This window comes from Pithys albifrons, chromosome 5, assembly GCF_047495875.1.
Source record: "Pithys albifrons albifrons isolate INPA30051 chromosome 5, PitAlb_v1, whole genome shotgun sequence".
In the NCBI taxonomy this organism is placed as follows: Eukaryota; Metazoa; Chordata; class Aves; order Passeriformes; family Thamnophilidae; genus Pithys; species Pithys albifrons.
In genome coordinates, this window is record NC_092462.1 from 70140994 (window position 1) to 70159493 (window position 18500).

General features: G+C 44.5%; 1 protein-coding gene and 1 non-coding gene across 2 annotated transcripts; both read left to right on the top strand.

Moving 5' to 3' along the window:
* The first annotated feature begins 27 nt into the window (after positions 1–27).
* Positions 28–18216, top strand: PTCD3 (pentatricopeptide repeat domain 3). The gene is made up of 24 exons (XM_071557001.1): positions 28–149; positions 1432–1481; positions 2127–2166; positions 3144–3189; positions 3854–3922; positions 4357–4461; positions 4863–4986; positions 5650–5768; positions 6514–6587; positions 6898–6985; positions 7077–7137; positions 7422–7504; positions 8164–8308; positions 8905–8955; positions 9929–10012; positions 11075–11103; positions 11384–11487; positions 12193–12271; positions 12365–12455; positions 13570–13655; positions 14755–14903; positions 15737–15778; positions 16660–16818; positions 17521–18216. Exons 1-24 carry the CDS (start codon positions 58–60, stop codon positions 17597–17599), a joined length of 2049 nt encoding a protein of 682 aa, XP_071413102.1. The 5' UTR covers positions 28–57; the 3' UTR covers positions 17600–18216.
* Positions 7211–7352, top strand: LOC139672681 (small nucleolar RNA SNORD94). Its single transcript, XR_011697967.1, has one exon. It is a non-coding gene; the product is annotated as a small nucleolar RNA SNORD94 (small nucleolar RNA).
* Positions 18217–18500: the final 284 nt, after the last annotated feature.

An 18500-nucleotide genomic window follows, 5' to 3' on the forward strand; every position in this document is an offset into this window, starting at 1 on the left:
CCCTCCCGTGCGGCAGTGGTGCCGCCCCGCTCCCAGCGGGCAGCGCGCGGGGACAGCATGGCGGCGGGGCGCGCCGGGGCCGGGTGCTGGCAGCGAGCGCTGTGGCTGAGCCGGCGCTGCCGCCTCCAGGCCGGGCCCGAGAGCTACCGGTGAGGGTCCTCCGGCAGGGCAAGGAGCGCCCGGGCTGCGGCGCCGGGGAGGAAGCGACGGGCGGGCGGTGGAGGGAGAGAGGCGGGAAAGGCTGCCAGGGCACTGTGTGGGCGCTTGTAGTGCGCATGCGCGGTGGCGCCCGCGGGCGGCATGGCCGGGTCGGCGTGCGGGGAGTCCCTTCCCTGGCGCTCTTCCCTGCGTTTGGGCGCCTTCCCTGGCGCTCTTCCCTGCGTTTGGGCGCCTTCCCTGGGGCTCTTCCCTGCGTTTGGGCGCCTTCCCTGGGGCTCTTCCCTGCGTTTGGGCGCCTTCCCTGGGGCTCTTCCCTGCGTTTGGGCGCCTTCCCTGGGGCTCTTCCCTGCGTTTGGGCGCCTTCCCTGGGGCTCTTCCCTGCGTTTGGGCGCCTTCCCTGGGGCTCTTCCCTGCGTTTGGGCGCCTTCCCTGGGGCTCTTCCCTGCTTTTGGACGACTGGGAGGCTCCCGGAAGAGAGTTTGAGCTGTTAAGCGATTCCTAGAACTGAAAAAGCAGATGGGCACTTCCTTTACGGCTTTTCACCTTACGATTTTCACCTGACAGAGACAGCTGAGAAAGTTGGAGCTGCTCAGGGCTCAGCAACCTTCCAGTACCTGGAGGAGCTGCTGAGGGACTCTGTCAGAAACTGTAGTCATAGGATAAGGAGTAATGGGTGCAAATTGAAATAAAAGAAATTTAGATTAGATATTAGGAAGCAATAATTTACTGTGTGGGTGGGCAGGCCCTGGCATAGGGTGCCCAGAGAAGCTGTGGCTGCCCCATCCCTGGAAGTGTCCAAGGCCAGCCTGGATGGGGCTCTGAGCAACCTGGGATAGTGGGAGGTGTCCCTGCCAATGGCAGGGTGGTTGGAACTGGAGGATTTTGAAGATCTATTCCAACTCTTAACATTCCATGATTCTGTGAAATGAGGAGTTTTCATTCAGGGTGTGCCTTAAATGAGAAGGCCTCACTTCACTGGGTGCTCTGTAGGGAAAATATAACTCACATCTGGGATGGCAAAATCACCCCTAACCAGTTTATGGGACTTACAGGAGCAGCTGGAATTCTGCCACTGTACAGCACAGAGCTGTGAATGCACCTTCACAGCATCTCCCTTGGGGTCAGGGTCAGAGTGGAATTAGTTCAACATTTCTAATTATTTTTCCTTTCTAAGGTTTTAATTAATTCTGACCTGTAGTACAGGATTTCATTTATCTGGTCTTGCTGCATTAATGTGACTGCCATAAATTCAAACTTCTGGTTGCTTTGTAGGTGCTCCTCGAGTAGCACAGCTCTTGGGAAGGCTGTGGACAGCTCAGAAGGTAAGATAAGATGTCTCCATTACTAGTTTTGTGCATATAAAAAAATCTCAAAAACAACATAGTGTGTCAGGACATAACGAGGACATGAACAGCCTCTTTGCTTGGATTTCCTTCACCCTGTCTTCATTGTGTGGAAATTTCCTGGCTAAATTTGATTCCTTGCCTCATCACCACCCAGCCCTGCAGCCCAAGAGTTTGAACAAGACTCTTAAGTTCCCTGCCAGCCTTTGCTACCACCATTGCAATAAATTGTGGCCTACATTAGACTGAGTTTTTCAGCTGGATCTGCTTAAATCATCAATTTTCATAGAATCATTTAGTTGGAAAAGACCTGTAAGATCATAGAGTCCAACATTTAACCCATGACTGCCAAGGCCACCACTGAACTGTGACCCCAAGTACCACATCTACACATCTTTTAAATCCCCCTGGGCAGCCTGTCACATGCATGGCAACTCTTTCTGTGAAGAAATTTTTTCTTACATTCAACCTAAACCGTCCCTGGTGCAACTTGAGGGCATTTCCTCTTGTCCTGTCTATTATGTGTGAGAAGAGATGGACCCCACCTCGCCACAACAATGAGGTTAAGATTTTCTTTGGGTGTCATTCTGTTCCTGACGACCATTGTAATATTGTTTTTCACAGTAACTGAGGAGGAAATTGTGCTCCCCCGAAGGAAAACATGGTAAGTGTTTATTCCTGGAGTGTCTCTTGACTTGGAAGCAAATCAGTGTTAGACAGCAAAGTGTAGTCTGTCCACCAAATCTGAACAGGAAAAGTCAGGTTTCTGTATTCTTTGATGCAAAGTCCCACTAGTGGTTTTCCTGGGAACTCCAGGAATATTCTTGATTTTGACTCTATGCAGACCATGTGCACTCCATTCTGATCTTTCTTCTAAAAACACCAGAACTGCACTTTTAAGCCTGGTTCTGTCTCTGTAAAAGTTCACATTCACTAGAAATGTGTAAAATCAGGTTCATTTGGGTCTCTGCACATGGATATGCTTGTTCCAGCAAAATAAAACTTGATAGCTGGCTCAGTAAATCCTTCTTAGAAATTATTTGTCACAACAAAAGCTGTTTTGTTGGGAGCACTTAAGATGGAATTGTATGACTGTACTTCCAAAAACCAAATGGTGTCTGTATTTAAAACCTAAAATAAGACTGTCTTCACCTAAACACTTCCATTGGCCTTTCCTTTTTTGCTTCAAACAATCAGAGTCTCAAAGATCCACAGGCACGGGGTCCTGAGAAATCTAGTTTTATGTTGCTTTATTTTTCTTGCCAAGACTTGTCTTAGAGAGGGCTCTGAGAGAATCATTCTTGGGAATTGTTTGTGTCTCTTCCCTTTGTTCTTGTATTTGATAATGTATTACAAAGGCAGGAGTCATAGCTGGAAACACAGATGCTCTTCTGGTTTTCCTCAAAATCTTTTCTTTTTTCATGGGATTGTTCCAGAACTGAGACCTTTTATTTTTGCAGTTGAATTTTCCCTCCCTTTGCGAACAGTGATATTTTCTAAGTGCAGGAAACCCGTTATTTCCTAGAACTGAAAGTCCTTATGGCTTTTCCTGGCATGTTCCTGTGCTAGTTTTCCATACAATGTGAGGCAGAGCATTCAAATTCTGCAACTGAGTATTAATCAAATCTCCTTTGTCTTCAGGAATAAGCTGGCAGTGCTCCAGACCTTGGCTTCTACCGTGAACAGGGTGAGTGGTTCTGCTGGTGGGGGAATTAGGTCAGGTTGTTCATCTCAAGCAATAGCTTTGTGCTCAGGAGGCTCTTAATTTCTGCTTTGACCATAAATGAAAGATCTCTTTTTTGTGGGATTTTCACTTTCGCTCCATATGTTTTTCTGTGTCCTTAAAGCCTCATTCTCATGCTGAGAGAGAGCTGCAGTTACCAGTGAAAGCTGCAGTACTTTGATCAGGCTTTTGCTAACATCAGGAGCCAGTTCCTTTACCAGCTCAGCTTCACAATCCAGAATGCCCCTTCCCAGTCTGAGAAAGCAAGCCTTGCAAAGTGCAGTGGATGTTTGCTCTTGCTGGACAACAGCTGAAAATGTTGTGATGCCAGTCTTTAATCCTGTCTATCTGGAATTCTGGGAATTAAATCAGAACCTGCAAGTCCCTGGCAGGACACTTAATGCTTCCATGTCATAGTTTGTTGTCACCATGTCAGCCTGCATGTGCGTAAAATGGAAATACTTCTAAAACTATTTCCAGACAGGCTAAGCCCTTTGGAATAAGAGGAGGAACTTCTTTAAAATGTTCTCAGGTGGTGGTTATCATGGAAGTTTTCATTGTGCCTTAAATTCCATGAGTGCTGTGCACATATCTGTAAGTTTTCAACCCTAGGTTCTTCTTTCCACAGGATCCTACTGCTGCTCATTATATGTTCCAGGATGACCCTTTCCTTATGCCCAGAAATGCAGCCAATTCTGTAAGTATTTCCTTTGAAATCCTTGATAACTTCCCCCCAACCTTTGTTTAGGTGGTGAAGACTCTTACCTAATTGGAGCCTGGTTTTGATTACAAAAGATCTTTTTCAGAATTTTTTCTTGTCTCTAAAATGAGAGATGCTTTTAAACTTGAGGAAGCAATACAGGATTTCAGATGTCTGTTAGAGGACTGTGTCTCTTGGCTAAACAACAAGGGCATAAAGTACAGTGGCATTTAAAGAACAGACATACTGGCAAAAATACCAGAATGTTTATCTGAAATGTTGTCTCTTGCCTGTGATTTTACTGAGTTGAAAACAAAGTATGAGTTTAATTTGATCCCATCAGAATGTTCAGAGTTACAGAAAATGTTTCTCCTCACTCTTGGCCTTGAAGTTTGTGTTTCTTCATCTTGTTCTCTCCTGTTCCTGTGCAGCGTCTGTATTCATTGTCAAAGGAGTCTGGGAGAAATGCTGCAAAGTACATTGTGAAGAACTTCCCTCAGTATTTTGACAAGACTTTTGCAGAGCCCAATGTACCAGTAAGCTTTTTGCTTTTCATTTTCATTGTGTTTGTGCTTTGTCAGTGAAATCAGCTGTCAGACTGGTCCAAAACTGACAAAAAAGGATAACTTTGTTAACTGTTTTGCAGACTGCTATGAAAGCAGTGCTGTGTTTCCACTATGAAGGGAGTATTTTTCCTTGAGAGTTCAATATCATATCAGGTTCTTGAGACAAACGCAAGAAGAGCAATGTTGTTTAGTTGCTGACTTACTAGCACAAAAGTGAGGGGTGAGGATGCATGAGGTCCTTCATCACCAGAAGGACTGCTGTTGGTAGGCTCTAAGTGTATTTAGTGAAGAGTAAGGATATTTGGTTAGTGTTTTAGTGATAGTTTAGGCAAGGTTTGAGCTCATGACTAACTTACAGTCTTTGCTTTTAGTGCTTGATGCCTGAGACTCTCACACCTCAGACTGAAGGAGTGAGTGAGGAAGCTCTAAAGGAGCGTATCAAGCTCAGAAGGGTGAAAGAGTCTGTGGACATATTTGATCAGCTTGTACAAGCAGGTATGTGGTCACCTGCCAGATTCTGCAGTAGAGCTCTGTTTAAATTGTGCCAAAAGTTTTGGCAGCTGACACAGGCTGTGGGGACAGTTTTATCACAGTGTTGCTGCATTTCACAGCTGACTGGTCTGGTGAAGTGGTTCTCTAGAGTTACTAGAGAATAATGTAATCTTAGCCACTGCTTCTCTGAGGTGTCACGGTGGTGATAAGGAGAACAAATGATTTCATGACCGGGAAGCAGAGGAAATCCTTTTCTTTTGTTGTTTTTAAATCTGTTTCATAGAAAGTGAAACACAGGAAGTAGTCTTCACAGCAGGGCGTATCCCAGGAGTAGTTATGAAAAACACTAAAAATTTCAGGTGTGGATTTGGGCTTGTGCTGCTTCACGGTTCTGGCTGCCAGCTGCCACTTCCCTCTCCCACTTCTTCAGGAAAACTCTACCCTTTCAGTGGCTTCAGCAGGAAAGGAAATACTCTATTTCAGTGTTAAAGTTGTCTCCTGTAGTGAGTGGGTTCATGACACACTGAGGTTTACAGACTTGCTAGAGAATGTCTTTGTGTTGAAACAGGGTAAAGTGTAGTAACTGGCTGCTCAGAATTTTTCTGATACTGCCATAATGGGCTCTTTACTTTCTCAGTGACTGTCATAAATCATTGTTTTCTAAAGGTACCCCTCTATCTCTGGAGACCACAAACAGCCTTTTAGATTTGCTATGCTTCTATGGAGATGAAGAATCTACTTCTGAAAATGAGGAAGAAGCAAAAAAGGATTTGGAAGAACCAGGGGTATGAAGAAACTTGTTGATCTCTATTTATTTCATATGTAGTAGGAGTGTATCAAGGTGATGCCAGGTTTTATGTACTGTTGGCAGCCTGCCTGGGAGATGGTGTGAGGTGGGTAAGATGCAGTCAGCGTTCTCAGGAGATAAATGTTATAAAAATCTGGTGTCTGACCTAGTAGCAATAGTAGTTGGTGTAAAGCTGAACTTTGTAGCTGAAACCCTGTCTTGGCTGAGCTGTGCTTAAATAACTGTTTCTCCCTGACAGCCTTGTTTTTATAGTTGCCTGCAAAGAAGACCTCTTGTGACTCTAGTATAGATAACCTGGTCAGTTTTCTTCCAGTCTGAACCACATTGACTGGATTTTAATGAAGTTGAGGGCTCCTTGTGTGACATCAGAGTATCAGGTTGCAGGGGACAGTAGTAGTTATACTGTCCCTGGAAAGAATGTTGAGGAACAAAGGGTTTTATAGAGTAGTTGCTGTGGTCTAAAGATTCCCACCAACTCCATAAACACATGGAATTTATCTGGTTAGTATGTTTAATTACATAAGTATTATTTTTAATCTAATTACTGCTGTCTGAGTTGTAATAGAAAATACAACAGCGATTATTTTTATGTGGCCTCTCCAACCCCACATTTGGTGGCATGTAAATTGCCAGTGAAGTTCTGTGTTGTTACCAAATTGCATCAGTGATGTTTAACCACAGTTTTGAACTCTGGGAAACTTACTTCTACAAAATCTCTCCAGGTGAATGCTTCAGAGGAGAAGGCTCCAAAGAGACAGTTCCAAAGAGGTTTACAGTCATCTGGCCCTAGATGGAGGTATAGAAGCTGTTGCCAATATCTCCATATTCAGTGGCTGTGCACACACATCATTGTTTTTAAAACAGACTTTAAGACATTTTAGCAGCCCATATTCATGGGAATTACTTGTTAAATACATCTGTGTTTGCTGATCTTAAGTGTTGATGGAAGTCTGGCAATTGTAGAACAGCTCAAAGTATCACAAGTGATGTATTTGACTGTCAGCCATTGGGGGTGCAGCCCCTCATTTTGCTCTGCATGTTAAATCCTTTTCCTAAAGTTATCTTTTATTTGGTTCTTTAACGTTCAGTTTGTTCATTGATTCTAGGGATAACAACCATGCTGAAAGGATATTTAAGATAATGCCAGAGAGGAATGCACACTCCTATTGCACAATGATCCGTGGGATGGTGAAGGTAAAGTTATTCTTCAGTGCTGGGGGATTTTTTTCAGTTTGTGAAATCTCACACAGTCACAGAAGTGGTTTATTTTTATTGTTTTTTTCAGCATGGGGCTTTTGCTAAAGCTTATGACATGTACATAGACTTGCTGAATGAAAGGCACAAGGGTGAGTGTCTCCTGGTTTTCCTTTGTGATGTTTAAGCAGCAGAACCCCGTGCTGAGTCCGTGGTGTTTGTTCCATGGCAGTGATGATTGGCGCAGGGGTACGGACCTCAGCTGGATCATGGGAGCTGAGTGCAGACTGGTGGTTTCAGTGCAGCTGGCGTGTGGCTGGCTCGCTGCAAACAGGTTTGCATGAGACTTTGCCAAAAGCTGAGCCATGGTAGAACAACATCTTTTCTTCCACACTTATAAATTATCAGTTAAAATTATTATCGTACATTTTTACAGCTGATGTGCACACCTTCAATGCACTGATCAGAGCAGCCCCAATTCTGAAGGAGAAGTTCACAGAAAGATGGGAATTAACCAAGGTAAGGAGGGTAGATCGGAGGAGGGGGAAAGGAGCAGGAGTGTATGGATCTAGTTTACCATTAAAATTCTGCAGTTGTTAGAAAAGCAAGAGCTTTGTCCTAAAATACTGATTTCTGCTGCAAAGGAAGTTCTTTAGTGTAAACATAAAAGCCAACTATAGAGGAGTGGCAAATGTACAAAATCCAGCCTTGCCCTTGCAGAGTGGTGTATCTTATGAGAACATACCTGGTCCAAGAATTACAGAAAGCAATTGGGGAAATTATGCTGGAAGATAAAATAAACCAACAATTTTAGAAAAAAGAAAATTGAATTCATGGTGGTGTGATGAAAATGGAATTTTGAGGGATGACATTTTGAGGCTTCACTTTTAATGACATAACATCAATAAGGAAAAGTAGTGTGAAACTATAAAAATTTCCTTGATGTTCTAGACACAGTTGTCCAAGATCTAATCTGATGTAATGTGGTAAACTTGGATTCTTGTCAAAGTAATTAAAAATCAGACAGTACTCCCTTAATAAATGATCAGTTAAAGCAGTTGTTTCCCTGACAGGGATGAAAAGGATTAGGTTAAGGAAATGTGTATATAACCTGCCTGAAAGCTGAGCTGTGATCCATAACATGTGAAACACTAAGGATTTGGGTATTTTGTTTTCAGGAGTTCCTAACTCACATGGCTCAACAGGAAGTGCAGCCAAATCTGCTAACTTTTAATGCTGTACTGAAGGCTCTGAGAAGATGTGGTGGTGTGGGCAGAAGTATGGCTTTATTGGTAGTGAAGGAAATGGAAGCACTTGATATAGGTAAGAGAACCATAATATTTATTATATTCATTTGCCATTATATTCCAGTGCCACCTCCAGAGCAGAATAGTTAAGTAGCACACAACACAGGGATTCCCTGTGGCAGAGAAGATGTTCTTCATAAGCCACTCAAACCATTTCAGGTCTATATATCCACATCTCTACAGAAAAAAACCCTTTTGATCTCAATAATGTTTTTTGAATCCAAAAACATACTGCAAAAACAAGGAGTATCCACACAACGGATTTGATGTCCTGTGGACTGTGCTTTGCTCCAGCAAAATGCTTGTTGATAGGCCAGAGATACATTCATGAGCAGAAGGGAAACTAGCTGAGAAGTGTTTGTGATTTTAGTTCAGGGCAGTGAAGCTTGGCTGCTCCCCCCATAGAACTGGGATGTTCCAGCTGCTGGTGCACTCAGATGTCACCTCTCCCAGCTGTGTGTACCTGAGCTCTGCTACAGCATTAGGGTGGGTGGGGAGAGACACTGGAGTAAATTGATGCGTGCCTGATTGGAAGGGCAGAGACTGGGTTAAGGCTCTGGCATGAAGCTCAGCCAGGGAGGTTGAAGTAACTGCAATGTTTTTGCTTTGCAGAGCCCAGCCTGGCGACGTACGATCACCTTCTCTCCATATTCTACAGAGGCGGTACGTGCGCTGTCAGCTTGTCCCTGAACGTGTCTCCTTTAGCTTCTGCTCTGAATGCTTCCCACATGGGATGGGTGGAGCCAGTTGACTTGTGCATTAAAAGACAAGCTCTTATGTTTCTGATCTCAGTGTTGCATGTGCAACCTGATCCTGCTTGGGTGGAAAACAGCTGCAGAGGATGATAGCCTTGTACAGGGAGTGAATGCTTCTCAGTCTCTCTGGAGCCTGGATCTGACCACAGTGTTGTCATAGAGTCAATCACAGAATGGATTGGGTTGGAAAAGACCTCCGAGATCATCAAGTCCAACCCTTGGTCCAACTCCAGTCTGTTTACTCAATCATGGTACTCAGTGCCACGTCCAATATGATTTCATAGACTGGCCCACTCAGGGATGAAATTGCTCGGGGATTCTTTTTCTGCAACAGTTCTGTGCGTTGGAGGCATCGTGAAAATATCTGTGTTAGAAAGCAGGAGCCCAACTGCTCAAGATCCCATGACCACAGAATTTTGGGTGTAGGAAGAGAATAGGCACTGCAGGGTAACTGCACTTCTTGTCTTTTAAGAATTGTGCAGAATCTACTCTGGAGTCTCTCTGGGTTTGATTGTGGGGATTTTTAGTTTCATATTTGGGTTTTCTCCTTAGAGATTTTTTTGTTTGCTTATTAAATGCTTTGCTTTTCCCAGTGCAGCCTCCTAACAGACAAACTTCCAGGCCCATTTGATTCCTTGCTAGAAAGCACTTTCATCTTTCTGAATCTGCCCTGTTGTGCTATGTAAATCTGGTAATAGGAGGGCAAATCTTGGAGCGAATAAATCTGCAGCTGATGTGGGAGCACCATGGAAGTCATGAGACTTGTTTGAAATCATGTTGCTTGTTCCCATTTCCATGTTATATTTGCAGGCTGATGCCCTTCACTGAGGAAGTATTTGGCACAACTAAGATGTGTTGTTGCTTGTCTTTTTATCCCACAGTTGATCTTCCCCCATCAGGCATCATCTCTGAGGTGTTAGATGAGGTTGAAAAGAGGAGTTTCACTCCCCAGGACCCTGATGATGGTAAAGACTTCCATATATCTGATTAAGCTTGGGTGAAAAGATACCTGTGAATTTCAGGTAGCTTTACTCAGCTAGGAAAAATGCATGCACTTGGCTTGTCAGTCCCTTCTGATACTCTCTGGAGACAAAGGAAAAATTTCAGGGACAGAAATTGCCCTGTGCATTGGTGCACTGGGTTCTGTGTGGAGGGAGTGTAACCTGAATGAGCGTTTGAGCTCCACAGAATTAAAAATACCCAAGGCTACTTACAGGATTAGTTTAAGGAGGAACATCACGTAGCAGCTTCATTAAATGGTACATGACTGGTGAGTGGCAGGGTTTTGGTGTGGTGTGGTGTGAGTTTTCCTATTCTAGTTCTTCCTAATCCTTTTGAGATAATTCCAGGAAATAAAACTTTGTGGGAAACTGAAGTGTGGATCTCTAGAAGGGGTGTATTCTGAACTTCCCACATGTCTGGCTCTTTCTGCCATCTCTGTATACACAGCTTTCCCCTGGGATGTTCACAGGCCTCTGTGTATTTTGGGAGCAGATGCAGCTTCCATGTAAAGATGAATTTGGAAAAGAGATGTCCGTACACAACCTGGTGTTAACCAAGTGTTGGAAGACACTCTTACCAGCTGAGATTCCTGTATGATAGGATGAAGAAGCTGTTACAGTTCATACCTCAGGAACTCAGTGAGGCTTTGATAGGTTTTTTGGCCCTTTGAAGGCCAAAGATAGGAGAGTAGCATATTAGGCAATCCTAGCTTTCTTTTTTGTCTTTGGAAGGACTCCTGGAAATAGAATGTTGAACACCGCCTTTGCTTGCTTCTGTCCTGCTATGTATGTTACAGTGTTCCTTTCTCTGCCCTAAGCTGTTGGCAGAAGGGTATAAAAACCACCCAACTCATGCCACACCGAAGTTTCTACCTAAAAAGTGAGATCCCTTCTACACTGTCAAACTTAGCTACAAATTGAGCTTTTTAATTGACCCTGTTTGTCCTCTGGGAGTGTGGGTTACTGAGCTGCTTATCTCTGGGTCTCCTTGGAAGTTTGAAGCTAACACTGTTTTCTCCTTTTCAGCCAACTTTTTTTCCACTGCCATGCAAGTGGTAAGTGTCTCTTCCCTGCCATCAGAATTCCTTTGAGCTATCCAGTTGTTTAAGAATTGCCTGTGAGTTTTCCACCCTGTCATACAAGGTTTAGTTCTCAATATCTCCCATTTTCATCACCTCTTGTAACTTTCCCTCATAATTCTGCAGTTCTTGGTTTGATCCCTTCCAAATTGGTAACTTGCATGCCTGTGGTGAATGTGTGTGCCTTTGTGTGAAAGTGACTCAGAGGGATTTTCTTTATATTTGATGCCTTTAAAATCTGGCTGGTTTGTTGCAGTGCTGTGATCTTAAGGATATCAAGCTTGCCTATCGGTTAAATAAGGGAATGGAGAAGGGAGACAACTGGAAATTCTTGGATATGGACCGGTTAAATGGCTACTGGTAAGTTCAGCATCTTGTGTTTTGTCAGCTTGACTACGAACTAGGATTTGGACATTGAACACCAGCTGGTTATTGTATGTGCAGTTTGGGAATCGGGTCCCTCAATGACAATGATTGCTTAGGATTTATTTTCAGTTTCCAGACTGAAACCCATTGTCTTGGAGCGTCAGTTAATCTCAATACCCATCCAACAACTAGACCAACCAGTTGTATTTTCTACAATCCTTTTGTGCAGTTAGGATGGCAGCTTAGGACAAAACAACAAAATAGTAGAATTTCTTAGTGTAGGGACATTTTCCTAATCGATGCACTGGATCAGGGACACAGCCTTGTACTGTGAACTTGCACAAGTAATGAAGTTCATTTAGTTCAGTTCTTAAAGTGCTTCTTAACCAGAGGTTGCATTTGAGACAGATTCAGGTAGCTCAAACCTGGCATCAGGCAGGACATGGCCTTTTTCATTTTTTGAGATCTTAAAATGCAGTGGTCTAACTTCTCATTATTTCTGCCAGTTATGAGATGTCAGCATTAAGTTCTGTCATAAAAAACGCTGCTGCTTGTCTGATTGGAATATTGCAATCACACAGTGAGACTTCCCTGATCTGCAGTACAAGTCTGATCAGCACACCCATCATTTGCTGGTGTGTCTCTGTGGTTTGGTTGCTCTAATCATTACTGAGTTAGGACATTTTTCCTCTCTTCTAGGTCAAAATTCTTTTCGTTGTTGTGCATGATGGAACAAATTGAGGTTGTGTTGAAGTGGTACAAAGAAATGTCCCCTTCGGTAAGTGTGCACTGGGGTAAATGAGCTTCAGAGCTTCAGTCTGGAGAAATGGAGCAGTTACAGGTGACTGAAATGATTCTCTTCCTTCATCAGCTCTTCTATCCAACTCCTAAAAACATTTTGGACCTCCTTCAAGCACTGGATGCAGCCAACCAGTTGGAAGTGATCCCTGCAGTCTGGGAAGGTTAGTGGTGGCCACATGGCAAGTGTGTTTGATAAATGTCAGTAGCAATGTGAAGTGAGAGTTAGTTTGGAACCTTCCCATTGCTCAGAATAGCCAGGATAAGGTGCACTGGAACAAGGCACGTTGCTCCCTAGTGCAATAGTGAGGTTGTGTGAAAGGCAGCACAGACTATCCTAGAGATTATGGCTGTGTCATAGTGCAGTGTCTGTGTCCTGGAAAACTGAGTGCTTACAGAGAGTAGCACTTCAACCAGCAGCCTGGGTTTAACATGTCTAAATGATTTTCCCATTCTTTGCATCTTACAAAGAGGAAACAATAATGCAGATACAGGCTGTAGCACACAAAAGATATCCAACTGTTGCCAACACTGAGGGGACAGGTGGTTCTTTTAGGGATCCTTGTCAGAATGATGACAGCACTCATTTGTAATTACAATTTAAGCTTAATTTTCTTAACAGGATTTTCTTATTAGCATAGAATCAGTAGTCAAAATAGCACAGATTTCTGTAAGTAGAGTCAGTGTAGTGCAATTTTATAGGTAGCATAGGACAGAATTCTAAAGCACCACTTATCCTATGACATCTAATCACCTGGAGATCAGTTCCAATCTTAATCCTTGGCTAAGAGTTAATCTAGCTTTGAAAAACATAAAAATAAAGTCAGTCCTCAGAGGAGACAGATGGTGATGGAGGTCTCCCTGTCTGCAGAGGCTTGTGGGTCTCACTGTCCAGCAGCAGTTCAGATCCACATTCCCTCTCAGGATTGGTAACTGCTTGATGTTGCAGACAGTGCTCTGTGCTGTTACCTTCCCTCTTCTGTGATGGGGTCATCAGCAGGTTGGCCAGTGCTGGGAACCTTGAAGGCCATTATCGAGGGGAGTAGCTGCTCTGGCAATCTGGAATCTTGAGAGAGGGGAAGAAGAAACCTGTTTAGTTTATGTACTTAGTGCACAGGACCTCCAGGACTTGATAGTGAGGGGAAAGAGTGACCATATGTGACCAGCTCAGTCACAGACAGTGGCTTTTCACTTTATTAAATGGTGTGCATTGTGCTGGCCACATTACCAGGAGTTGGGAACAAGGGTACTTACCAACTACTGCCTTTCTCTGAACAGATGTGAAACAGTTGGGGTTTACCAGGAGACAAGAGCTGTTGGAAGAGTTCCTGTCTTTGATGAGCAGGGACCAGCACCCAGATGAGGTAAGAAAGTTGGTGTGGTTTGAAGTAAGGAAGTTGATGTGGTTTAACCCTTGAGAACAGCTGAGCACCACACAGCCACTCACCCACATCCCCCCAGTGGGGGGATGGATGGTGGAGGGATTTGGGACAGTACAAAATCTCAGGGAGTTCATTCACCACTTCCCATTGCAGGCAGGTGTTCAGCCATCCCTAAGAAAGCCATGCTCCTGGAAAGCTCAGATGTAGTGGTTACTTGGGAAGACAAATGTCATCCCCCAAACGTACCCCACTTCTTCCTTTTCCCAGCTGTTTGTGCTGAGTGTGACCTGCTGTCATCTGGAATATCCCTTGGGTCACTTGGGGTCACCTGTGTCCCCTCTGAGCTCCCTGTGCACCCCCAGGCCACTCGCTGGATGGGTGAGCAGCAGAGAAGGCCTTGACACTGTAAGCACTGCTCAGTAGTGACAAAAATACCCCTGTGTTACCAACATAATTTTCATCCCAAATCCAAAACACAGCCCCACAGAAAGAAAGAAGAAACTATGAAGAAATTCAAAACCAGGACAGAATAGAGCGATGTCTCCCTGTTTCCGAGTGCAGCACACAGACTGTAAATGCTGTATTACTGTCCCAGGTCAGTCCTAGAGTTCCAGTTCATCTGCCATTGCAGATTTCCAGATTCATGTGAGCTTATCCACACCTCTTAAACCCTTTGGATTGTCCTCAACCTGCAGAGAAACCTCACATTAACACAGAGGATCACTTCCTTAACAGGGTTTGGAGGAGTAATCCAGCCCAGCCAGCCACATCTCTGAGGAAGCACATGACAGAATTTCTGCCAAGGGTTTCACTGCACTAACTGCCTTCTCAAGCTGCAGAGTGTTAAAGGCAGATGTGTCCTGCAGAATCCTCTGACACCAGCTGTCCCTGCAAAGCCACCTTAGATCTTGCCTAGTAGGGATGGTTGTCCTGGCAGAAGTGAGAGATTGTTCTGCCAGGAGTAACTGCTGTCAATTCACAAATTTAAATCACATATGGAGCAAACTTGTCAAAGAAATTGCACTGAAATTGTTACATTAATTCTAGAGGTTTGGGGATTAATAGCACAGTATTTTCACAGATTCAGCTGGCATTTGCCAAGTGTGCTGAAGACATCAAAGCTGCCCATGAGCCAGCTGGGAGGGAGCAGGTCCCGCTGGAATGGACAGGCAGTACTCTGGGCAATGTTGTGGTGCTATTTTCCAGGGCTGGGAGGACCCAGGATGCTTGGTAAGTGTGGGCTTGCTGATACTGTGACTCGAGATTTTATCACAAAAATCAAAAGCTAATGACCAGTTGCCTTTGAATGCTTGTGCAAAGGGAGGGGATAAATCCTGCTGAGGATGTGACGGGTTGTTTTTCTCAATGGTACTGTTCATTCTTGGCACCAAGTTACAGTTTTCTGTCTTAAAAATGGTTTAGCTATTAACACAGTGACTGGTGTAGAGCTTTGTACAGCTGCTTAGGGCAAGGTGGGGTTTGATTGTCACTTCCCTGAGTGCTGCTGATTGCCCACAGCTTCCCATTTTCTGATCTTCAGAACGTGGATTTCAAACTGCTGAAGACTTTAACTAGCTTAATTAAGCTTCTAATTAGAATTAACCCTAATTAAACCTCTAAGAGACCTGTTTTTTAGAACTCTCCAGTGGCTGGAATTTACTGTCCTACGTGCTCTAAACTTAAAATACAGGTTAAAATATCCATCCTTCAGTTTAAGGTCCTGAGCTGTTTTCTATTAAATATAGATATTCCTTTTGCACTGATTCATTTAAAACAAAGAAGTGGCAAGTACCCTTCTAAAATATGTCATATTTTAAAGGAAACTTGCCACCAGCTCCACTTTTTATGTATTCTGCACTGGTTTAAGACATTGTGTTAAACTAATCAATGAAGTTAAAGGGTACAGATTGCAAGAATATGGCATATGATTCTTTCAGTTCCATGGGGAATATTTCATGAATTTGAGCCTACCTGTGTTTGAATGGAGGCTCCTCCAAGAGATTTAATAACTGTCTGTTCCTGTGTTGTGTGGGGGTTTTTAATTATTATTTTCTTTTGAATAGGAACATGATGGAACTTTTCCAGCAAACCAATAGGATTCCTACGTAAGTACTTCTCTGTTCTTCAGGTACTGAGTCTCCCCTTTGGCTGAGACCCAGCATTTCTGTCAGAGAATCGTGGAATAGTCTGGGTTGGATGGGACCTTTAAAGATCAGGAAGTCCAAGCCCCAGTCACAATTGACAACAGTGGTCCATTTGCTTCCAAAACATGAGTGTTTGTCTGTCTCTGTGAGCATGGCTTTTGTTTATCCAGCAGATACATTCCAAGACCTTTCTGTCTTAAAACATGTTAAAAATGTGAAGTGGGAGGGGATTAAGATGTCAGAGAATGAAGCTCTGGGCCATGGAGAGCCGATAGGCTCGGCAGTACAGATCAGTCTGAGCAGGACTCTTGGGAACATACGATTTTCCATGTGTTCAAAAGAAATCCAGTGTGCTCTTAACAAAGCAGAGGTGCTGCAGAGGTGCCTGGATTCTGAAGACAAGTTTATCGACTCAAATCCTAAATCTTAGGTGGTACCCCAGAAGGCTACAATAGTCTGCTTGTGTCAGGATTTTGCCAGGGAAGGGAAATCTGTTTGAAGTAGAACACAACTCTAAGGAATGTGGGATTTTGAGGTGGGTTTTTCAAATTAAAATTACAAAATTGGAGTTGCCCAAGTGAACACCATGAGGTTTTGTGGTACTAAGAGGCACACACCTTGTGGCACTCTGTACCTGCCCCTTTCTGCTAGGACAGGAGTTCCCAAACTCACCATGCTGGTACAGGCTGAAGGCTGAGGTGAAATTCCTGTCAGAAGCAGAACTGGGCTGGTTGAGTGATCTGAAAATGCCACTTCTCTCCCTCTCTAAAGCACAGGCTGTAAATTAATGGCCACCTCACCTGTGACCCCTGAACAGTCACGCTGTGCCTTTCCTTTTGCAGTGACAAGGTGATGAATGAGTTCCTGAACTGTGCCAAACAAACCAACTGCCCCGAGGAGTCGATTAAGCTGGTGAAGCTGGCAGCATCCCTTGGCCTGCCTTCATCTCACAGGCTTAAAAGCAGAACAGAGGAGGAGTTTGAGCTCTCTGAAATACAGAAGTAAGTTGGAGCACTTCATGCTACTGCTGGGGTACAGTAGGGACAGGGTGTTGGAGGGGTAATTCCTGTGGAAAGGCTTCTCTGACAAGGGAGCAGAGAACTGTCTTCAGAATGATGTGTTGGTGTTGTTGACTCTGGGACTGAAATGGCCCCTCAGTTTTTGATTCCATGCAGTATCCACCCACCTAGGAGGGAAGGGAACTTTCCATGTCCCACTGATCAGACCTGCCATTACCTTTCTTTCCCAGAATCTTTTCCTAGCTGGGTCTGGCAGCCCCAGAGAAAGTGCTGCAGCCCAGAGAAAGTGCTGCAGCCCAGTGAAAGCAGAGGGGTGGTACAGGAGGCTCCCAGGATCTGAGGCCTGTGGTCACCTCTTTCCAGGCACCACTGCTCACTGCTGAGCTGCTGCAGCCAAGCTCAGATGATGGGCTGAGCCTTGAGAGGCCACAGCTTGGAGCCAGTTCTGGTCCTGAGTAAAGAGAAGCCCAGCACCCTGATAGCTGACTCACCCCTGGGGGGGGGTAACTGAAGTTGTTACTTTTCCAAGAAGATGTGGATGTGCATCCACCAAATGCTGGATGGACCTGTCCTGTGAGGACAGTAGGCAGCAGAAAGCCCATACTGTTCTCTTTGGAGGGTGTTTGCCCTGTGGTTTGGATTTCTCTTTACAACAACTGAATTCTGAACTGTTTCACATCCCAGGAAGACGTTGGAGAGTATCAAGTGGGACGGCGACAGCAGTGACAGTGACAGCAGCGACAGTGACAGTGACCGTGAGTAGCTGTCCCTCTTGCCTTCCTTGGGAAAAGCAGGAGCAACCACTGCTGTGATGCCAAGAGGCCTCTGTGAGGAGTGGAATTCCTGAAGGAATGGCTTCTGGGAGGTGCTGCAGCACTGCTGAGCACTGGGAGTGTTCTGATATGGGACCGGCTTGGCAAGACACATTGTCCTCATTGGACCAAGCAAGGAATTGTCCTGTTAAATCTTTTGTGTCACTTGGAACACAGCATGGACTACACCAGCAGCCGCCTCCACAACCACCCCTGCATGGGCTGGCTCTGCCTGTGTGAACAGCATCCCTGAGGGACCCAAGGGCTGCAGGGACCAGCGTGCTGTGTGGCCTGGAGGCTGCTCAGCAGGGGTGAAACTTTGGACAGCTTGAGCAACCTCTTGGGCCTCCTGTGACTTGACCCTGCACCAGATTTAATTAATTTCCATCTTACTTTTAATGAACAACTTGATATTTAAGTTTACTCTGTATGTAATGACTGTGAGTAATGCAACTTACCCCCTGTGACGTTACTCTTCATCATTTTGGTGTTTTGGGACAGCCTTGGACTGTAGATGTACAGTGCTACACTTTGTACAGCTGGAAACTAATAAATGGCTGACACTGAAGCTGGCTGTGTTCTGATAATCCCTGAGCAAAACCTGGCAACTACACCGTGTTGCTGCTGCTCAGTGAGAAGGGGAAGTTCATACAGAAAATGCCAAGGAGGTTACTGGGAAGAAAGATAGCAGAGCTGTGCCATTAACTGGCCCTCAGCCTTGTGCTGTTCAGCCTGAAGGATGTTTTTGAGATAATTACCATGAATAAGCACAGGGATTGCTCTGAGAGAATTGCACTGTATTCTAGTGAAAAGTAATTAACACAGTTCATTCTTGTTGTGAAAAATAAAACC